General features: G+C 44.3%; 1 protein-coding gene across 1 annotated transcript in view; it reads right to left on the bottom strand.

Annotated features, from left to right (window-relative positions):
- LOC121001571 (zinc finger protein 260-like) overlaps positions 1 to 15,346 on the bottom strand; it is a 79,343-nt gene that overhangs the window by 40,190 nt on the left and 23,807 nt on the right. Inside the window, exons 3-7 of the mRNA XM_040432716.1 lie at positions 10,966 to 11,127; positions 10,691 to 10,882; positions 10,427 to 10,585; positions 10,220 to 10,343; positions 10,012 to 10,103 (exon numbers count right to left, since the gene is read on the bottom strand). Coding sequence (XP_040288650.1) covers positions 10,012 to 10,103; positions 10,220 to 10,343; positions 10,427 to 10,585; positions 10,691 to 10,882; positions 10,966 to 11,127 — 729 coding nt within the window. The remainder of the gene's footprint in view (positions 1 to 10,011; positions 10,104 to 10,219; positions 10,344 to 10,426; positions 10,586 to 10,690; positions 10,883 to 10,965; positions 11,128 to 15,346) is intronic.

Here is a 15,346-nt window from a genome sequence, read left to right as displayed (position 1 = left end):
ATATATCTGCACCAATCAGCTGTTACTAGTATCCCGCCTCTCTCAGGAGTCCGTAGTCACATGTTATATAGGCACCAATCAGCTGCTACTAGTATCCCGCCTCTCTCAGGAGTCCGTAGTCACATGTTATATAGGCACCAATCAGCTGCTACTAGTATCCCGCCTCTCTCAGGAGTCCGTAGTCACATGTTATATAACCACCAATCAGCTGTTACTAGTGTCCCGCCTCTCTCAGGAGTCCGTAGTCACATGTTATATCTGCACCAATCAGCTGTTACTAGTATCCCGCCTCTCTCAGGAGTCCGTAGTCACATGTTATATAACCACCAATCAGCTGCTACTAGTATCCCGCCTCTCTCAGGAGTCCGTAGGCGAGGCAGGATAGTAGTCACAGCCGATTGGTTTGGCTTTCGAATGGTCTGAATCCGAATATTGGTTTTTTTTCAGTATTAAATTAATGGTTTTTACTATTTAATGATTTGTATTTTGTTATCGGATAAAAGATTTTAATTATGTCCAATAGAAAGTAAAAAACGGTTTCTGTAGATAATGAGTACGCGGGATAATCCCCGGAGCGGTATAAAGGAGACTGTTATACAATAAATTATTATGTATTAGAGCGCCATTAATTCCACGTCCATCCAGCCGGGGTTACACTAACATAAAAATACAGGAAACAAGAAAGGCGGGTCAGAGGGGGAGAGGACCCTGCGTAAGAGCTCACACTCTATAAATGCTGGGATCTGTAAATATGTGCGGTGCTTTGGAGGCCACACCTGTAAACCAGTGATTGACCACGTCAGGAGACTCTCCATCTGCTCTGGACCGCTCCAATCTGCTCCTGCTGAATCAGCGCAGCGCGGTTTTCTCAGTGTTTTTGAACTTTGTGTGAACGGGACCCAATTCACAGGAAAGCTGCAGCGCTCACAGCAGGATACACAGTTACTAACCAGGTTTTTGTTCGTTAGAAATTTTTTGGGTTATCTAATAAAGGCAGCACTGCTAGAATACTCATGTCTTATTAAACACAAAAGTACTTAGGGCTAGGGTTGTATATTCTAGATGAGGCTGCAGTAATGATCTGTACAATTCATGTCCTCCTTAGATGACTCTGGAGCTCAGGACTGGACTGTATATTCTAGATGAGGCTGCACTAATGATCTGTACAATTCATGTCCTCCTTAGATGACTCTGGAGCTCAGGACTGGACTGTATATTCTAGATGAGGCTGCACTAATGATCTGTACAATTCATGTCCTCCTTAGATGACTCTGGAGCTCAGGACTGGACTGTATATTCTAGATGAGGCTGCACTAATGATCTGTACAATTCATGTCCTCCTTAGATGACTCTGGAGCTCAGGACTGGACTGTATATTCTAGATGAGGCTGCACTAATGACCTGTACAATTCATGTCCTCCTTAGATGACTCTGGAGCTCAGGACTGGACCGTATATTCTAGATGAGGCAGCACTAATGATCTGTACAATTCATGTCCTCCTTAGATGACTCTGGAGCTCAGGACTGGACTGTATATTCTAGATGAGGCTGCACTAATGATCTGTACAATTCATGTCCTCCTTAGATGACTCTGGAGCTCAGGACTGGACTGTATATTCTAGATGAGGCTGCACTAATGACCTGTACAATTCATGTCCTCCTTAGATGACTCTGGAGCTCAGGACTGGACCGTATATTCTAGATGAGGCAGCACTAATGATCTGTACAATTCATGTCCTCCTTAGATGACTCTGGAGCTCAGGACTGGACTGTATATTCTAGATGAGGCTGCAGTAATGATCTGTACAATTCATGTCCTCCTTAGATGACTCTGGAGCCCAGGACTGGACTGTATATTCTAGATGAGGCTGCAGTAATGATCTGTACAATTCATGTCCTCCTTAGATGACTCTGGAGCTCAGGACTGGACTGTATATTCTAGATGAGGCTGCACTAATGATCTGTACAATTCATGTCCTCCTTAGATGACTCTGGAGCCCAGGACTGGACTGTATATTCTAGATGAGGCTGCACTAATGATCTGTACAATTCATGTCCTCCTTAGATGACTCTGGAGCTCAGGACTGGACTGTATATTCTAGATGAGGCTGCACTAATGATCTGTACAATTCATGTCCTCCTTAGATGACTCTGGAGCTCAGGACTGGACTGTATATTCTAGATGAGGCTGCACTAATGATCTGTACAATTCATGTCCTCCTTAGATGACTCTGGAGCTCAGGACTGGACGGTATATTCTAGATGAGGCTGCACTAATGATCTGTACAATTCATGTCCTCCTTAGATGACTCTGGAGCTCAGGACTGGACTGTATATTCTAGATGAGGCTGCACTAATGATCTGTACAATTCATGTCCTCCTTAGATGACTCTGGAGCCCAGGACTGGACGGTATATTCTAGATGAGGCTACACTAATGATGTGTACAATTCATGTCCTCCTTAGATGACTCTGGAGCCCAGGACTGGACTGTATATTCTAGATGAGGCTGCACTAATGATCTGTACAATTCATGTCCTCCTTAGATGACTCTGGAGCCCAGGACTGGACTGTATATTCTAGATGAGGCTGCACTAATGATCTGTACAATTCATGTCCTCCTTAGATGACTCTGGAGCCCAGGACTGGACTGTATATTCTAGATGAGGCTGCACTAATGATCTGTACAATTCATGTCCTACTTAGATGACTCTGAAGCTCAGGACTGGACTGTATATTCTAGATGAGGATGCACTAATGATCTGTACAATTCATGTCCTCCTTAGATGACTCTGGAGCTCAGGACTGGACTGTATATTCTAGATGAGGCTGCACTAATGATCTGTACAATTCAGGTCCTCCTTAGATGACTCTGGAGCCCAGGACTGGACTGTATATTCTAGATGAGGCTGCACTAATGACCTGTACAATTCAGGTCCTCCTTAGATGACTCTGGAGCCCAGGACTGGACTGTATATTCTAGATGAGGCTGCACTAATGATCTGTACAATTCATGTCCTCCTTAGATGACTCTGAAGCTCAGGACTGGACTGTATATTCTAGATGAGGCTGCACTAATGATCTGTACAATTCATGTCCTCCTTAGATGACTCTGGAGCCCAGGACTGGACTGTATATTCTAGATGAGGCTGCACTAATGATCTGTACAATTCATGTCCTCCTTAGATGACTCTGGAGCTCAGGACTGGACTGTATATTCTAGATGAGGCTGCACTATTGATCTGTACAATTCATGTCCTCCTTAGATGACTCTGGAGCTCAGGACTGGACTGTATATTCTAGATGAGGCTGCACTAATGATCTGTACAATTCATGTCCTCCTTAGATGACTCTGGAGCTCAGGACTGGACTGTATATTCTAGATGAAGCTGCACTAATGATCTGTACAATTCATGTCCTCCTTAGATGACTCTGGTGCTCAGGACTGGACTGTATATTCTAGATGAGGCTGCACTAATGATCTGTACAATTCATGTCCTCCTTAGATGACTCTGGAGCCCAGGACTGGACTGTATATTCTAGATGAGGCTGCACTAATGATCTGTACAATTCATGTCCTCCTTAGATGACTCTGAAGCCCAGGACTGGACTGTATATTCTAGATGAGGCTGCACTAATGATCTGTACAATTCATGTCCTCCTTAGATGATTCCGGAGCCCAGGACTGGACTGTATATTCTAGATGAGGCTGCACTAATGATCTGTACAATTCATGTCCTCCTTAGATGACTCTGGAGCCCAGGACTGGACTGTATATTCTAGATGAGGCTGCACTAATGATCTGTACAATTCATGTCCTCCTTAGATGACTCTGGAGCCCAGGACTGGACTGTATATTCTAGATGAGGCTGCACTAATGATCTGTACAATTCATGTCCTCCTTAGATGACTCTGGAGCCCAGGACTGGACTGTATATTCTAGATGAGGCTGCACTAATGATCTGTACAATTCATGTCCTCCTTAGATGACTCTGGTGCCCAGGACTGGACTGTATATTCTAGATGAGGCTGCACTAATGATCTGTACAATTCCTGTCCTCCTTAGATGACTCTGGAGCCCAGGACTGGACTGTATATTCTAGATGAGGCTGCACTAATGATCTGTACAATTCATGTCCTCCTTAGATGACTCTGGAGCCTAGGACTGGAATGTATATTCTAGATGAGGCTGCACTAATGATCTGTACAATTCATGTCCTCCTTAGATGACTCTGGAGACCAGGACTGGACTGTATATTCTAGATGAGGCTGCACTAATGATCTGTACAATTCATGTCCTCCTTAGATGACTCTGGAGCCCAGGACTGGACTGTATATTCTAGATGAGGCTGCACTAATGACCTGTACAATTCATGTCCTCCTTAGATGACTCTGAAGCCCAGGACTGGACTGTATATTCTAGATGAGGCTGCACTAATGATCTGTACAATTCATGTCCTCCTTAGATGACTCTGGAGCTCAGGACTGGACTGTATATTCTAGATGAGGCAGCACTAATGACCTGTACAATTCATGTCCTCCTTAGATGACTCTGGAGCCCAGGACTGGACTGTATATTCTAGATGAGGCTGCACTAATGACCTGTACAATTCATGTCCTCCTTAGATGACTCTGGAGCTCAGGACTGGACTGTATATTCTAGATGAGGCTGCACTAATGATCTGTACAATTCATGTCCTCCTTAGATGACTCTGGAGCCCAAGACTGGACTGTATATTCTAGATGAGGCTGCACTAATGATCTGTACAATTCATGTCCTCCTTAGATGACTCTGGAGCTCAGGACTGGACTGTATATTCTAGATGAGGCGGCACTAATGATCTGTACAATTCATGTCCTCCTTAGATGACTCTGGAGCTCAGGACTGGACTGTATATTGTAGATGAGGCTGCAGTAATGACCTGTACAATTCATGTCCTCCTTAGATGACTCTGGAGCCCAGGACTGGACTGTATATTCTAGATGAGGCTGCAGTAATGATCTGTACAATTCATGTCCTCCTTAGATGACTCTGGAGCCGAGGACTGGACTGTATATTCTAGATGAGGCTGCACTAATGATGTGTACAATTCATGTCCTCCTTAGATGACTCTGGAGCCCAGGACTGGACTGTATATTCTAGATGAGGCTGCACTAATGATCTGTACAATTCATGTCCTCCTTAGATGACTCTGGAGCCCAGGACTGGACTGTATATTCTAGATGAGGCTGCACTATTGATCTGTACAATTCATGTCCTCCTTAGATGACTCTGGAGCCCAGGACTGGACTGTATATTCTAGATGAGGCTGCACTAATGATCTGTACAATTCATGTCCTCCTTAGATGACTCTGGAGCTCAGGACTGGACTGTGTATTCTAGATGAGGCTGCACTAATGATCTGTACAATTCATGTCCTCCTTAGATGACTCTGGTGTCCAGGACTGGACTGTATATTCTAGATGAGGCTGCACTAATGATCTGTACAATTCATGTCCTCCTTAGATGACTCTGGTGTCCAGGACTGGACTGTATATTCTAGATGAGGCTGCACTAATGACCTGTACAATTCATGTCCTCCTTAGATGACTCTGGAGCCCAGGACTGGACTGTATATTCTAGATGAGGCTGCACTAATGATCTGTACAATTCATGTCCTCCTTAGATGACTCTGGAGCTCAGGACTGGACTGTATATTCTAGATGAGGCTGCACTAATGATCTGTACAATTCAGGTCCTCCTTAGATGACTCTGGAGCCCAGGACTGGACTGTATATTCTAGATGAGGCTGCACTAATGATCTGTACAATTCCTGTCCTCCTTAGATGACTCTGGAGCCCAGGACTGGACTGTATATTCTAAATGAGGCTGCACTAATGATCTGTACAATTCATGTCCTCCTTAGATGACTCTGGAGCCCAGGACTGGACTGTATATTCTAGATGAGGCTGCAGTAATGACCTGTACAATTCATGTCCTCCTTAGATGACTCTGGAGCCCAGGACTGGACTGTATATTCTAGATGATGCTGCACTAATGATCTGTACAATTCATGTCCTCCTTAGATGACTCTGATGTCCAGGACTGGACTGTATATTCTAGATGAGGCTGCACTAATGATCTGTACAATTCATGTCCTCCTTAGATGACTCTGGAGCCCAGGACTGGACTGTATATTCTAGATGAGGCTGCACTAATGATCTGTACAATTCATGTCCTCCTTAGATGACTCTGGAGCCCAGGACTGGACTGTATATTCTAGATGAGGCTGCACTAATGATCTGTACAATTCATGTCCTCCTTAGATGACTCTGGAGCCCAGGACTGGACGGTATATTCTAGATGAGGCTGCACTAATGATCTGTACAATTCATGTCCTCCTTAGATGACTCTGGAGCCCAGGACTGGACTGTGTATTCTAGATGAGGCTGCACTAATGATCTGTACAATTCATGTCCTCCTTAGATGACTCTGGAGCCCAGGACTGGACTGTATATTCTAGATGAGGCTGCACTAATGATCTGTACAATTCATGTCCTCCTTAGATGACTCTGATGTCCAGGACTGGACTGTATATTCTAGATGAGGCTGCACTATTGATCTGTACAATTCATGTCCTCCTTAGATGACTCTGGAGCCCAGGACTGGACGGTATATTCTAGATGAGGCTGCACTAATGATGTGTACAATTCATGTCCTCCTTAGATGACTCTGGAGCCCAGGACTGGACTGTATATTCTAGATGAAGCTGCACTAATGATCTGTACAATTCATGTCCTCCTTAGATGACTCTGAAGCCCAGGACTGGACGGTATATTCTAGATGAGGCTGCACTAATGATGTGTACAATTCATGTCCTCCTTAGATGACTCTGGAGCTCAGGACTGGACTGTATATTCTAGATGAGGCTGCACTAATGATCTGTACAATTCATGTCCTCCTTAGATGACTCTGGAGCTCAGGACTGGACTGTATATTCTAGATGAGGCTGCACTAATGACCTGTACAATTCATGTCCTCCTTAGATGACTCTGGAGCCCAGGACTGGACTGTATATTCTAGATGAGGCTGCACTAATGACCTGTACAATTCATGTCCTCCTTAGATGACTCTGGAGCCCAGGACTGGACTGTATATTCTAGATGAGGCTGCACTAATGATCTGTACAATTCATGTCCTCCTTAGATGACTCTGGAGCTCAGGACTGGACTGTATATTCTAGATGAGGCTGCACTAATGATCTGTACAATTCATGTCCTCCTTAGATGACTCTGGAGCCCAGGACTGGACTGTATATTCTAGATGAGGCTGCACTAATGATCTGTACAATTCATGTCCTCCTTAGATGACTCTGGAGCTCAGGACTGGACTGTATATTCTAGATGAGGCTGCACTAATGATCTGTACAATTCATGTCCTCCTTAGATGACTCTGGAGCTCAGGACTGGACTGTATATTCTAGATGAGGCTGCACTAATGATCTGTACAATTCATGTCCTCCTTAGATGACTCTGGAGCCCAGGACTGGACGGTATATTCTAGATGAGGCTGCACTAATGATGTGTACAATTCATGTCCTCCTTAGATGACTCTGGAGCCCAGGACTGGACTGTATATTCTAGATGAGGCTGCACTAATGATCTGTACAATTCATGTCCTCCTTAGATGACTCTGGAGCTCAGGACTGGACTGTATATTCTAGATGAGGCTGCACTATTGATCTGTACAATTCATGTCCTCCTTAGATGACTCTGGTGCCCAGGACTGGACTGTATATTCTAGATGAGGCTGCAGTAATGATCTGTACAATTCATGTCCTCCTTAGATGACTCTGGAGCTCAGGACTGGACTGTATATTCTAGATGAGGCTGCAGTAATGATCTGTACAATTCATGTCCTCCTTAGATGACTCTGGAGCTCAGGACTGGACTGTATATTCTAGATGAGGCTGCACTAATGATCTGTACAATTCATGTCCTCCTTAGATGACTCTGGAGCCCAGAACTGGACTGTATATTCTAGATGAGGCTGCACTAATGATCTGTACAATTCAGGTCCTCCTTAGATGACTCTGGAGCCCAGGACTGGACTGTATATTCTAGATGAGGCTGCACTAATGATCTGTACAATTCATGTCCTCCTTAGATGACTCTGGAGCTCAGGACTGGACTGTATATTCTAGATGAGGCTGCACTAATGATCTGTACAATTCATGTCCTCCTTAGATGACTCTGGAGCTCAGGACTGGACTGTATATTCTAGATGAGGCTGCACTAATGATCTGTACAATTCATGTCCTCCTTAGATGACTCTGGAGCTCAGGACTGGACTGTATATTCTAGATGAGGCTGCACTAATGACCTGTACAATTCATGTCCTCCATAGATGACTCTGGAGCTCAGGACTGGACTGTATATTCTAGATGAGGCTGCACTAATGATCCGTACAATTCATGTCCTCCTTAGATGACTCTGGAGCCCAGGACTGGACTGTATATTCTAGATAAGGATGCACTAATGACCTGTACAATTCATGTCCTCCTTAGATGACTCTGGAGCTCAGGACTGGACTGTATATTCTAGATGAGGCTGCACTAATGATCTGTACAATTCATGTCCTCCTTAGATGACTCTGGTGTCCAGGACTGGACTGTATATTCTAGATGAGGCTGCACTAATGATCTGTACAATTCATGTCCTCCTTAGATGACTCTGGAGCTCAGTACTGGACGGTATATTCTAGATGAGGCTGCACTAATGATCTGTACAATTCATGTCCTCCTTAGATGACTCTGGAGCCCAGGACTGGACTGTATATTCTAGATGAGGCTGCACTAATGATCTGTACAATTCATGTCCTCCTTAGATGACTCTGAAGTCCAGGACTGGACGGTATATTCTAGATGAGGCTGCACTAATGATCTGTACAATTCATGTCCTCCTTAGATGACTCTGGAGCCCAGGACTGGACGGTATATTCTAGATGAGGCTGCACTAATGATCTGTACAATTCATGTCCTCCTTAGATGACTCTCGAGCCCAGGACTGGACTGTATATTCTAGATGAGGCTGCACTAATGATCCGTACAATTCATGTCCTCCTTAGATGACTCTCGAGCCCAGGACTGGACTGTATATTCTAGATGAGGCTGCACTAATGATCTGTACAATTCATGTCCTCCTTAGATGACTCTGGAGCTCAGGACTGGACTGTATATTCTAGATGAGGCTGCACTAATGATCTGTACAATTCATGTCCTCCTTAGATGACTCTGGAGCTCAGGACTGGACTGTATATTCTAGATGAGGCTGCACTAATGATCTGTACAATTCATGTCCTCCTTAGATGACTCTGGAGCCCAGGACTGGACGGTATATTCTAGATGAGGCTGCACTAATGACCTGTACAATTCATGTCCTCCTTAGATGACTCTGGAGCCCAGGACTGGACTGTATATTCTAGATGAGGCTGCACTAATGATCTGTACAATTCATGTCCTCCTTAGATGACTCTGGAGCCCAGGACTGGACTGTATATTCTAGATGAGGCTGCACTAATGATCTGTACAATTCATGTCCTCCTTAGATGACTCTGAAGTCCAGGACTGGACTGTATATTCTAGATGAGGCTGCACTAATGATCTGTACAATTCATGTCCTCCTTAGATGACTCTGGAGCCCAGGACTGGACTGTATATTCTAGATAAACTCTGAGTCACAAGACTATATTCTGTCAGCCTTACAAGCAGCTGATTGACATTGTGCTATTATTTGGTCTATGGTTTATACTGCAGTGCCTTACATTCATCTACACTGAACTTCAATTGTCAAGTGGACATCTAAACAGGTGGAAGTTCTACCCAATCTTTTATGAAACCAGAAACTATTTCTAGATAATAGCACAGCCAACAACACAAGGAAGAGAGCAGAATCTCCACGGCTGGAGACATTTAGTAGAAAGCTTCCTGATATCAGTCAACAGAGGATTTACAGAAATCTCTGCATCATCTACCTGATCATCCAGACTTTGCTTTTCCTCCAGACAATCCTGGGAATATAGAGGATGGGGACATCTCTCTGGTGGATTTCTCTGACTGGATCCATCTATAGGGAACACACACACTGACTGACTAGATGATATATATGTAATGATCAGAAGATGGGCGAGTCTATGTGAGCCTCAAACCTGGTCCCCTATAATGAGACAGAGCTCCTCTTACCCAGTGACAGAAGAGGCCGGTGGTCCTCCATCATGGCGTCCATGTACAGATCCTCGTGTCCTTCTATATACTCCCACTCCTCCATGGAGAAATAGACCACCACATCCTGACACCTTATAGGAACCTGACAACACAATGACACCGTCATCACCCAGACCCCTCCAGTGCTGTTACTGGAGAACCTCCCAGTATTCCCAGCAGGGTCACCTCTCCAGTCAGCAGCTCCATCATCTTGTGGGTGAGTTCCAGGATCTTCTCAAGTATCAGGGGGTGAGGCTCTGTGATGGGGCCCTGGCTCCCACTCCATCCTCCAGACACACGGGGGGCCACACAATCTCCAGGCACTTTCTTCACTACAATGCAATGCTGTGGACGGAGAGACACTGATCACTATATAGTCTAACAATCCATCATCTTTACTTTACCAGTTTTATTAATGGTGACCAGATGGATATGGTGTGAATCTCTCACCTCTCCGGTTATCAGGCCGATTGTCTCTAGGGTGAGATCCAATATTCTCGCACCCATGTGGCTTCTGTCCTCATCCATCCCTGGTAAGTCATTCTCCATCATGGCCTCCTTGTACAGATCCTTGTGTCCTTCTATATACTCCCTCTCCTCCATGGAGAAATAGACCGCCACATCCTGACACCTTACAGGAACCTGACAACACAATGACACCGTCATCACCCAGACCCCTCCAGTGCTGTAACTGGAGAATCTCCCAGTATTCCCAGCAGTGTCACCTCTACAGTCAGCAGCTCCATAATCTTTTGGGTGAGTTCCAGGATCTTCTGCTCAAGATTCAAGGCGGGAGGCTCTGTGATGGAGAACCTGCTCCACCCTTCTGACTCCTGGATGACGGGAGTCACACAATCCCCTGATGTCTTCTTCACTACGGTGTAATCCTGTGGATGGAGAGACATGAGAAATATTATATATTTAAGGGGCTGGAGTCTGAAAACAGCACATCATATGGAGCGCGACCACAGGGACCACCACCGATCCTTCAGAAATCCTCAATGGTAAGCTCTTCCTATCATCTAGCCCACATGAACCGAAAAACCTGGATTACCAATAAGGAATTTACAGCTTCCATAAAATCTACATTCACAAAGACGGTGGAGCCACGAACCTGCAGACTTCTAAACTGACCGACAGAGTAAGACCATTTATAACGACCTACTGTGCGTCCATCCTGGTCAGACTATTCTCCTGCAGTCCACAGGAAAGAAAGTATTCCCACTATGTAGAAGCCATATTGCATCATGTTCCGACTACAGATCAACAAGAAGAAAAACTCACTGGAGCAACAAGTCTTTTCCAGATATCTGCAATAAATGTTATAATAATGTTACACTCCAAACATACAGACCACTCCTTGTATCTTACACTGAATTCCACGTGAAAACCTCCACTGGCCAAAAAACACAAGTCTCACTGCTCTTACAGTAAAGAGTCCATAGTCTCACTGCTCTTACAGTAAAAAGTCCATAGTCTCACTGCTCTTACAGTAAAGAGTCCATAGTCTCACTGCTCTTACAGTACAGAGTCCATAGTCTCACCGCTCTTACAGTAAAGAGTCCATAGTCTCACTGCTCTTACTGTATAGAGTCCATAGTCTCACTGCTCTTACAGTAAAGAGTCCACAGTCTCACTGCTCTTACAGTATAGAGTCCATAGTCTCACTGCTCTTACAGTAAAGAGTCCATAGTCTCACTGCTCTTACAGTATAGAGTCCATAGTCTCACTGCTCTTACAGTAAAGAGTCCATAGTCTCACTGCTCTTACAGTATAGAGTCCATAGTCTCACTGCTCTTACAGTAAAGAGTCCATAGTCTCACTGCTCTTACAGTAAAGAGTCCATAGTCTCACTGCTCTTACAGTATAGAGTCCATAGTCTCACTGCTCTTACAGTATAGAGTCCATAGTCTCACTGCTCTTACAGTAATGAGTCCATAGTCTCACTGCTCTTACAGTATAGAGTCCATAGTCTGACTGCTCTTACAGTATAGAGTCCATAGTCTGACTGCTCTTACAGTATAGAGTCCATAGTCTGACTGCTCTTACAGTATAGAGTCCATAGTCTCACTGCTCTTACAGTAAAGAGTCCATAGTCTCACTGCTCTTACAGTATAGAGTCCATAGTCTCACTGCTCTTACAGTAAAGAGTCCATAGTCTCACTGCTCTTACAGTAAAGAGTCCATAGTCTCACTGCTCTTACTGTATAGAGTCCATAGTCTCACTGCTCTTACAGTATAGAGTCCATAGTCTCACTGCTCTTACAGTATAGAGTCCACAGTCTCACTGCTCTTACAGTATAGAGTCCATAGTCTCACTGCTCTTACAGTAAAGAGTCCATAGTCTCACTGCTCTTACAGTAAAGAGTCCATAGTCTCACTGCTCTTACAGTATAGAGTCCATAGTCTCACTGCTCTTACAGTAGAGTCCATAGTCTAACCGCTCTTACAGTATAGAGTCCATAGTCTCACCGCTCTTACAGTAAAGAGTCCATAGTCTCACCGCTCTTACAGTAAAGAGTCCATAGTCTCACTGCTCTTACAGTATAGAGTCCATAGTCTCACTGCTCTTACAGTAAAGAGTCCATAGTCTCACTGCTCTTACAGTAAAGAGTCCATAGTCTCACTGCTCTTACAGTATAGAGTCCATAGTCTCACTGCTCTTACAGTAAAGAGTCCATAGTCTCACTGCTCTTACAGTAAAGAGTCCATAGTCTCACTGCTCTTACAGTAAAGAGTCCATAGTCTCACTGCTCTTACAGTAAAGAGTCCATAGTCTCACTGCTCTTACAGTATAGAGTCCATAGTCTCACTGCTCTTACAGTAGAGTCCATAGTCTCACTGCTCTTACAGTATAGAGTCCATAGTCTCACTGATCTTACAGTAAAGAGTCCATAGTCTCACTGCTCTTACAGTAAAGAGCCCATAGTCTCACTGCTCTTACAGTAAAATAACCACTTCTATTTTGGAGTAGAAACTTTCTTTCCTCTGCATATGATCCCTTTTTCAATTCTTTCTTTTCCGTCACAACAAAAATATCACAAAAAAAGTTCATTCAGTTACATGAGAGAAGAGGAGAAAGGGAGGACACGACGGAGACCTTTATATATGTTACATGAGAGAAGAAGAGAAAGGGAGGACACGACGGAGACCTTTATATATGTTACATGAGAGAAGAGGGGAAAGGGAGGACAGGACGGAGACCTTTATATATGTTACATGAGAGAAGAGGAGAAAGGGAGAACACGACGGAGACCTTTACATATGTTACATGAGAGAAGAAGAGAAAGGGAGGACAGGACGGAGACCTTTATATATATGTTACATGAGAGAAGTAGAGAAAGGAAGGACACGACGGAGACTTTTACATATGTTACAGGAGAGAAGAAGAGAAAGGGAGGACAGGACGGAGACCTTTATATATGTTACATCGGAGAAGAGAAAGGGAGGACAGGACGGAGACATTTATATATGTTACATGAGAGAAGAGGAGAAAGGGAGAACACGACGGAGACCTTTACATATGTTACATGAGAGAAGAAGAGAAAGGGAGGACACGACGGAGACTTTTACATATGTTACAGGAGAGAAGAAGAGAAAGGGAGGACACGACGGAGACCTTTATATATGTTACATTAGAGAAGAAGAGAAAGGGAGGACACGACGGAGACCTTTATATATGTTACATGGGAGAAGAAGAGAAAGGGAGGACACGACGGAGACCTTTATATATGTTACATGAGAGAAGAGAAAGGGAGGACACGACGGAGACCTTTATATATGTTACATGAGAGAAGAGAAAGGGAGGACACGACGGAGACCTTTATATATGTTACATGAGAGAAGAGGAGAAAGGGAGGACACGACGGAGACCTTTATACATGTTACATGAGATAAGAAGAGAAAGGGAGGACACGACTGAGACCTTTATATATGTTACATGGGAGAAGAGGAGAAAGGGAGGACAGGACGGAGACCTTTATATATGTTACATGAGAGAAGAGGAGAAAGGGAGGACACAACGGAGACCTTTATATATGTTACATGAGAGAAGAGGAGAAAGGGAGGACAGGACGGAGACCTTTATATATGTTACATCAGAGAAGAAGAGAAAGGGAGGACACGACGGAGACCTTTATACATGTTACATGAGATAAGAAGAGAAAGGGAGGACACGACTGAGACCTTTATATATGTTACATGGGAGAAGAGGAGAAAGGGAGGACACGACGGAGACCTTTATATATGTTACATGAGAGAAGAGGAGAAAGGAGGACAGGACGGAGACCTTTATATATGTTACAGGAGAGAAGAAGAGAAAGGGAGGACACGACAGAGACCTTTATATATGTTACAGGAGAGAAGAAGAGAAAGGGAGGACACGACGGAGACCTTTATATATGTTACAGGAGAGAAGAAGAGAAAGGGAGGACACGACAGAGACCTTTATATATGTTACAGGAGAGAAGAAGAGAAAGGGAGGACACGACGGAGACCTTTATATATGTTACATGAGAGAAGAGGAGAAAGGGAGGACACGACGGAGACCTTTATATATGTTACATGAGAGAAGAAGAGAAAGGGAGGACACGACGGAGACCTTTATATATGTTACATGAGAGAAGAGGAGAAAGGGAGGACAGGACGGAGACCTTTATATATGTTACAGGAGAGAAGAAGAGAAAGGGAGGACACGACGGAGACCTTTATATATGTTACATGACAGAAGAGAAAGGGAGGACACGACGGAGACCTTTATATATGTTACATGGGAGAAGAAGAGAAAGGGAGGACACGACGGAGACCTTTATATATGTTACAGGAGAGAAGAAGAGAAAGGGAGGACACGACGGAGACCTTTATATATGTTACAGGAGAGAAGAAGAGAAAGGGAGGACACGACGGAGACCTTTATATATGTTACATGAGAGAAGAGAAAGGGAGGACACGACGGAGACCTTTATGTATGTTACATGGGAGAAGAAGAGAAAGGGAGGACACGACGGAGACCTTTATATATGTTACATGAGAGAAGAGGAGAAAGGGAGGACACGACGGAGACCTTTATATATGTTACATGAGAGAAGAGGAGAAAGGGAGGACACG

The sequence above is a fragment of the Bufo bufo genome, chromosome 5 (assembly GCF_905171765.1).
Source record: "Bufo bufo chromosome 5, aBufBuf1.1, whole genome shotgun sequence".
Classification (NCBI taxonomy): Eukaryota; Metazoa; Chordata; class Amphibia; order Anura; family Bufonidae; genus Bufo; species Bufo bufo.
Note: the sequence above shows the minus strand (reverse complement) of the source record. Positions and strands in the feature narration are given on the sequence as shown.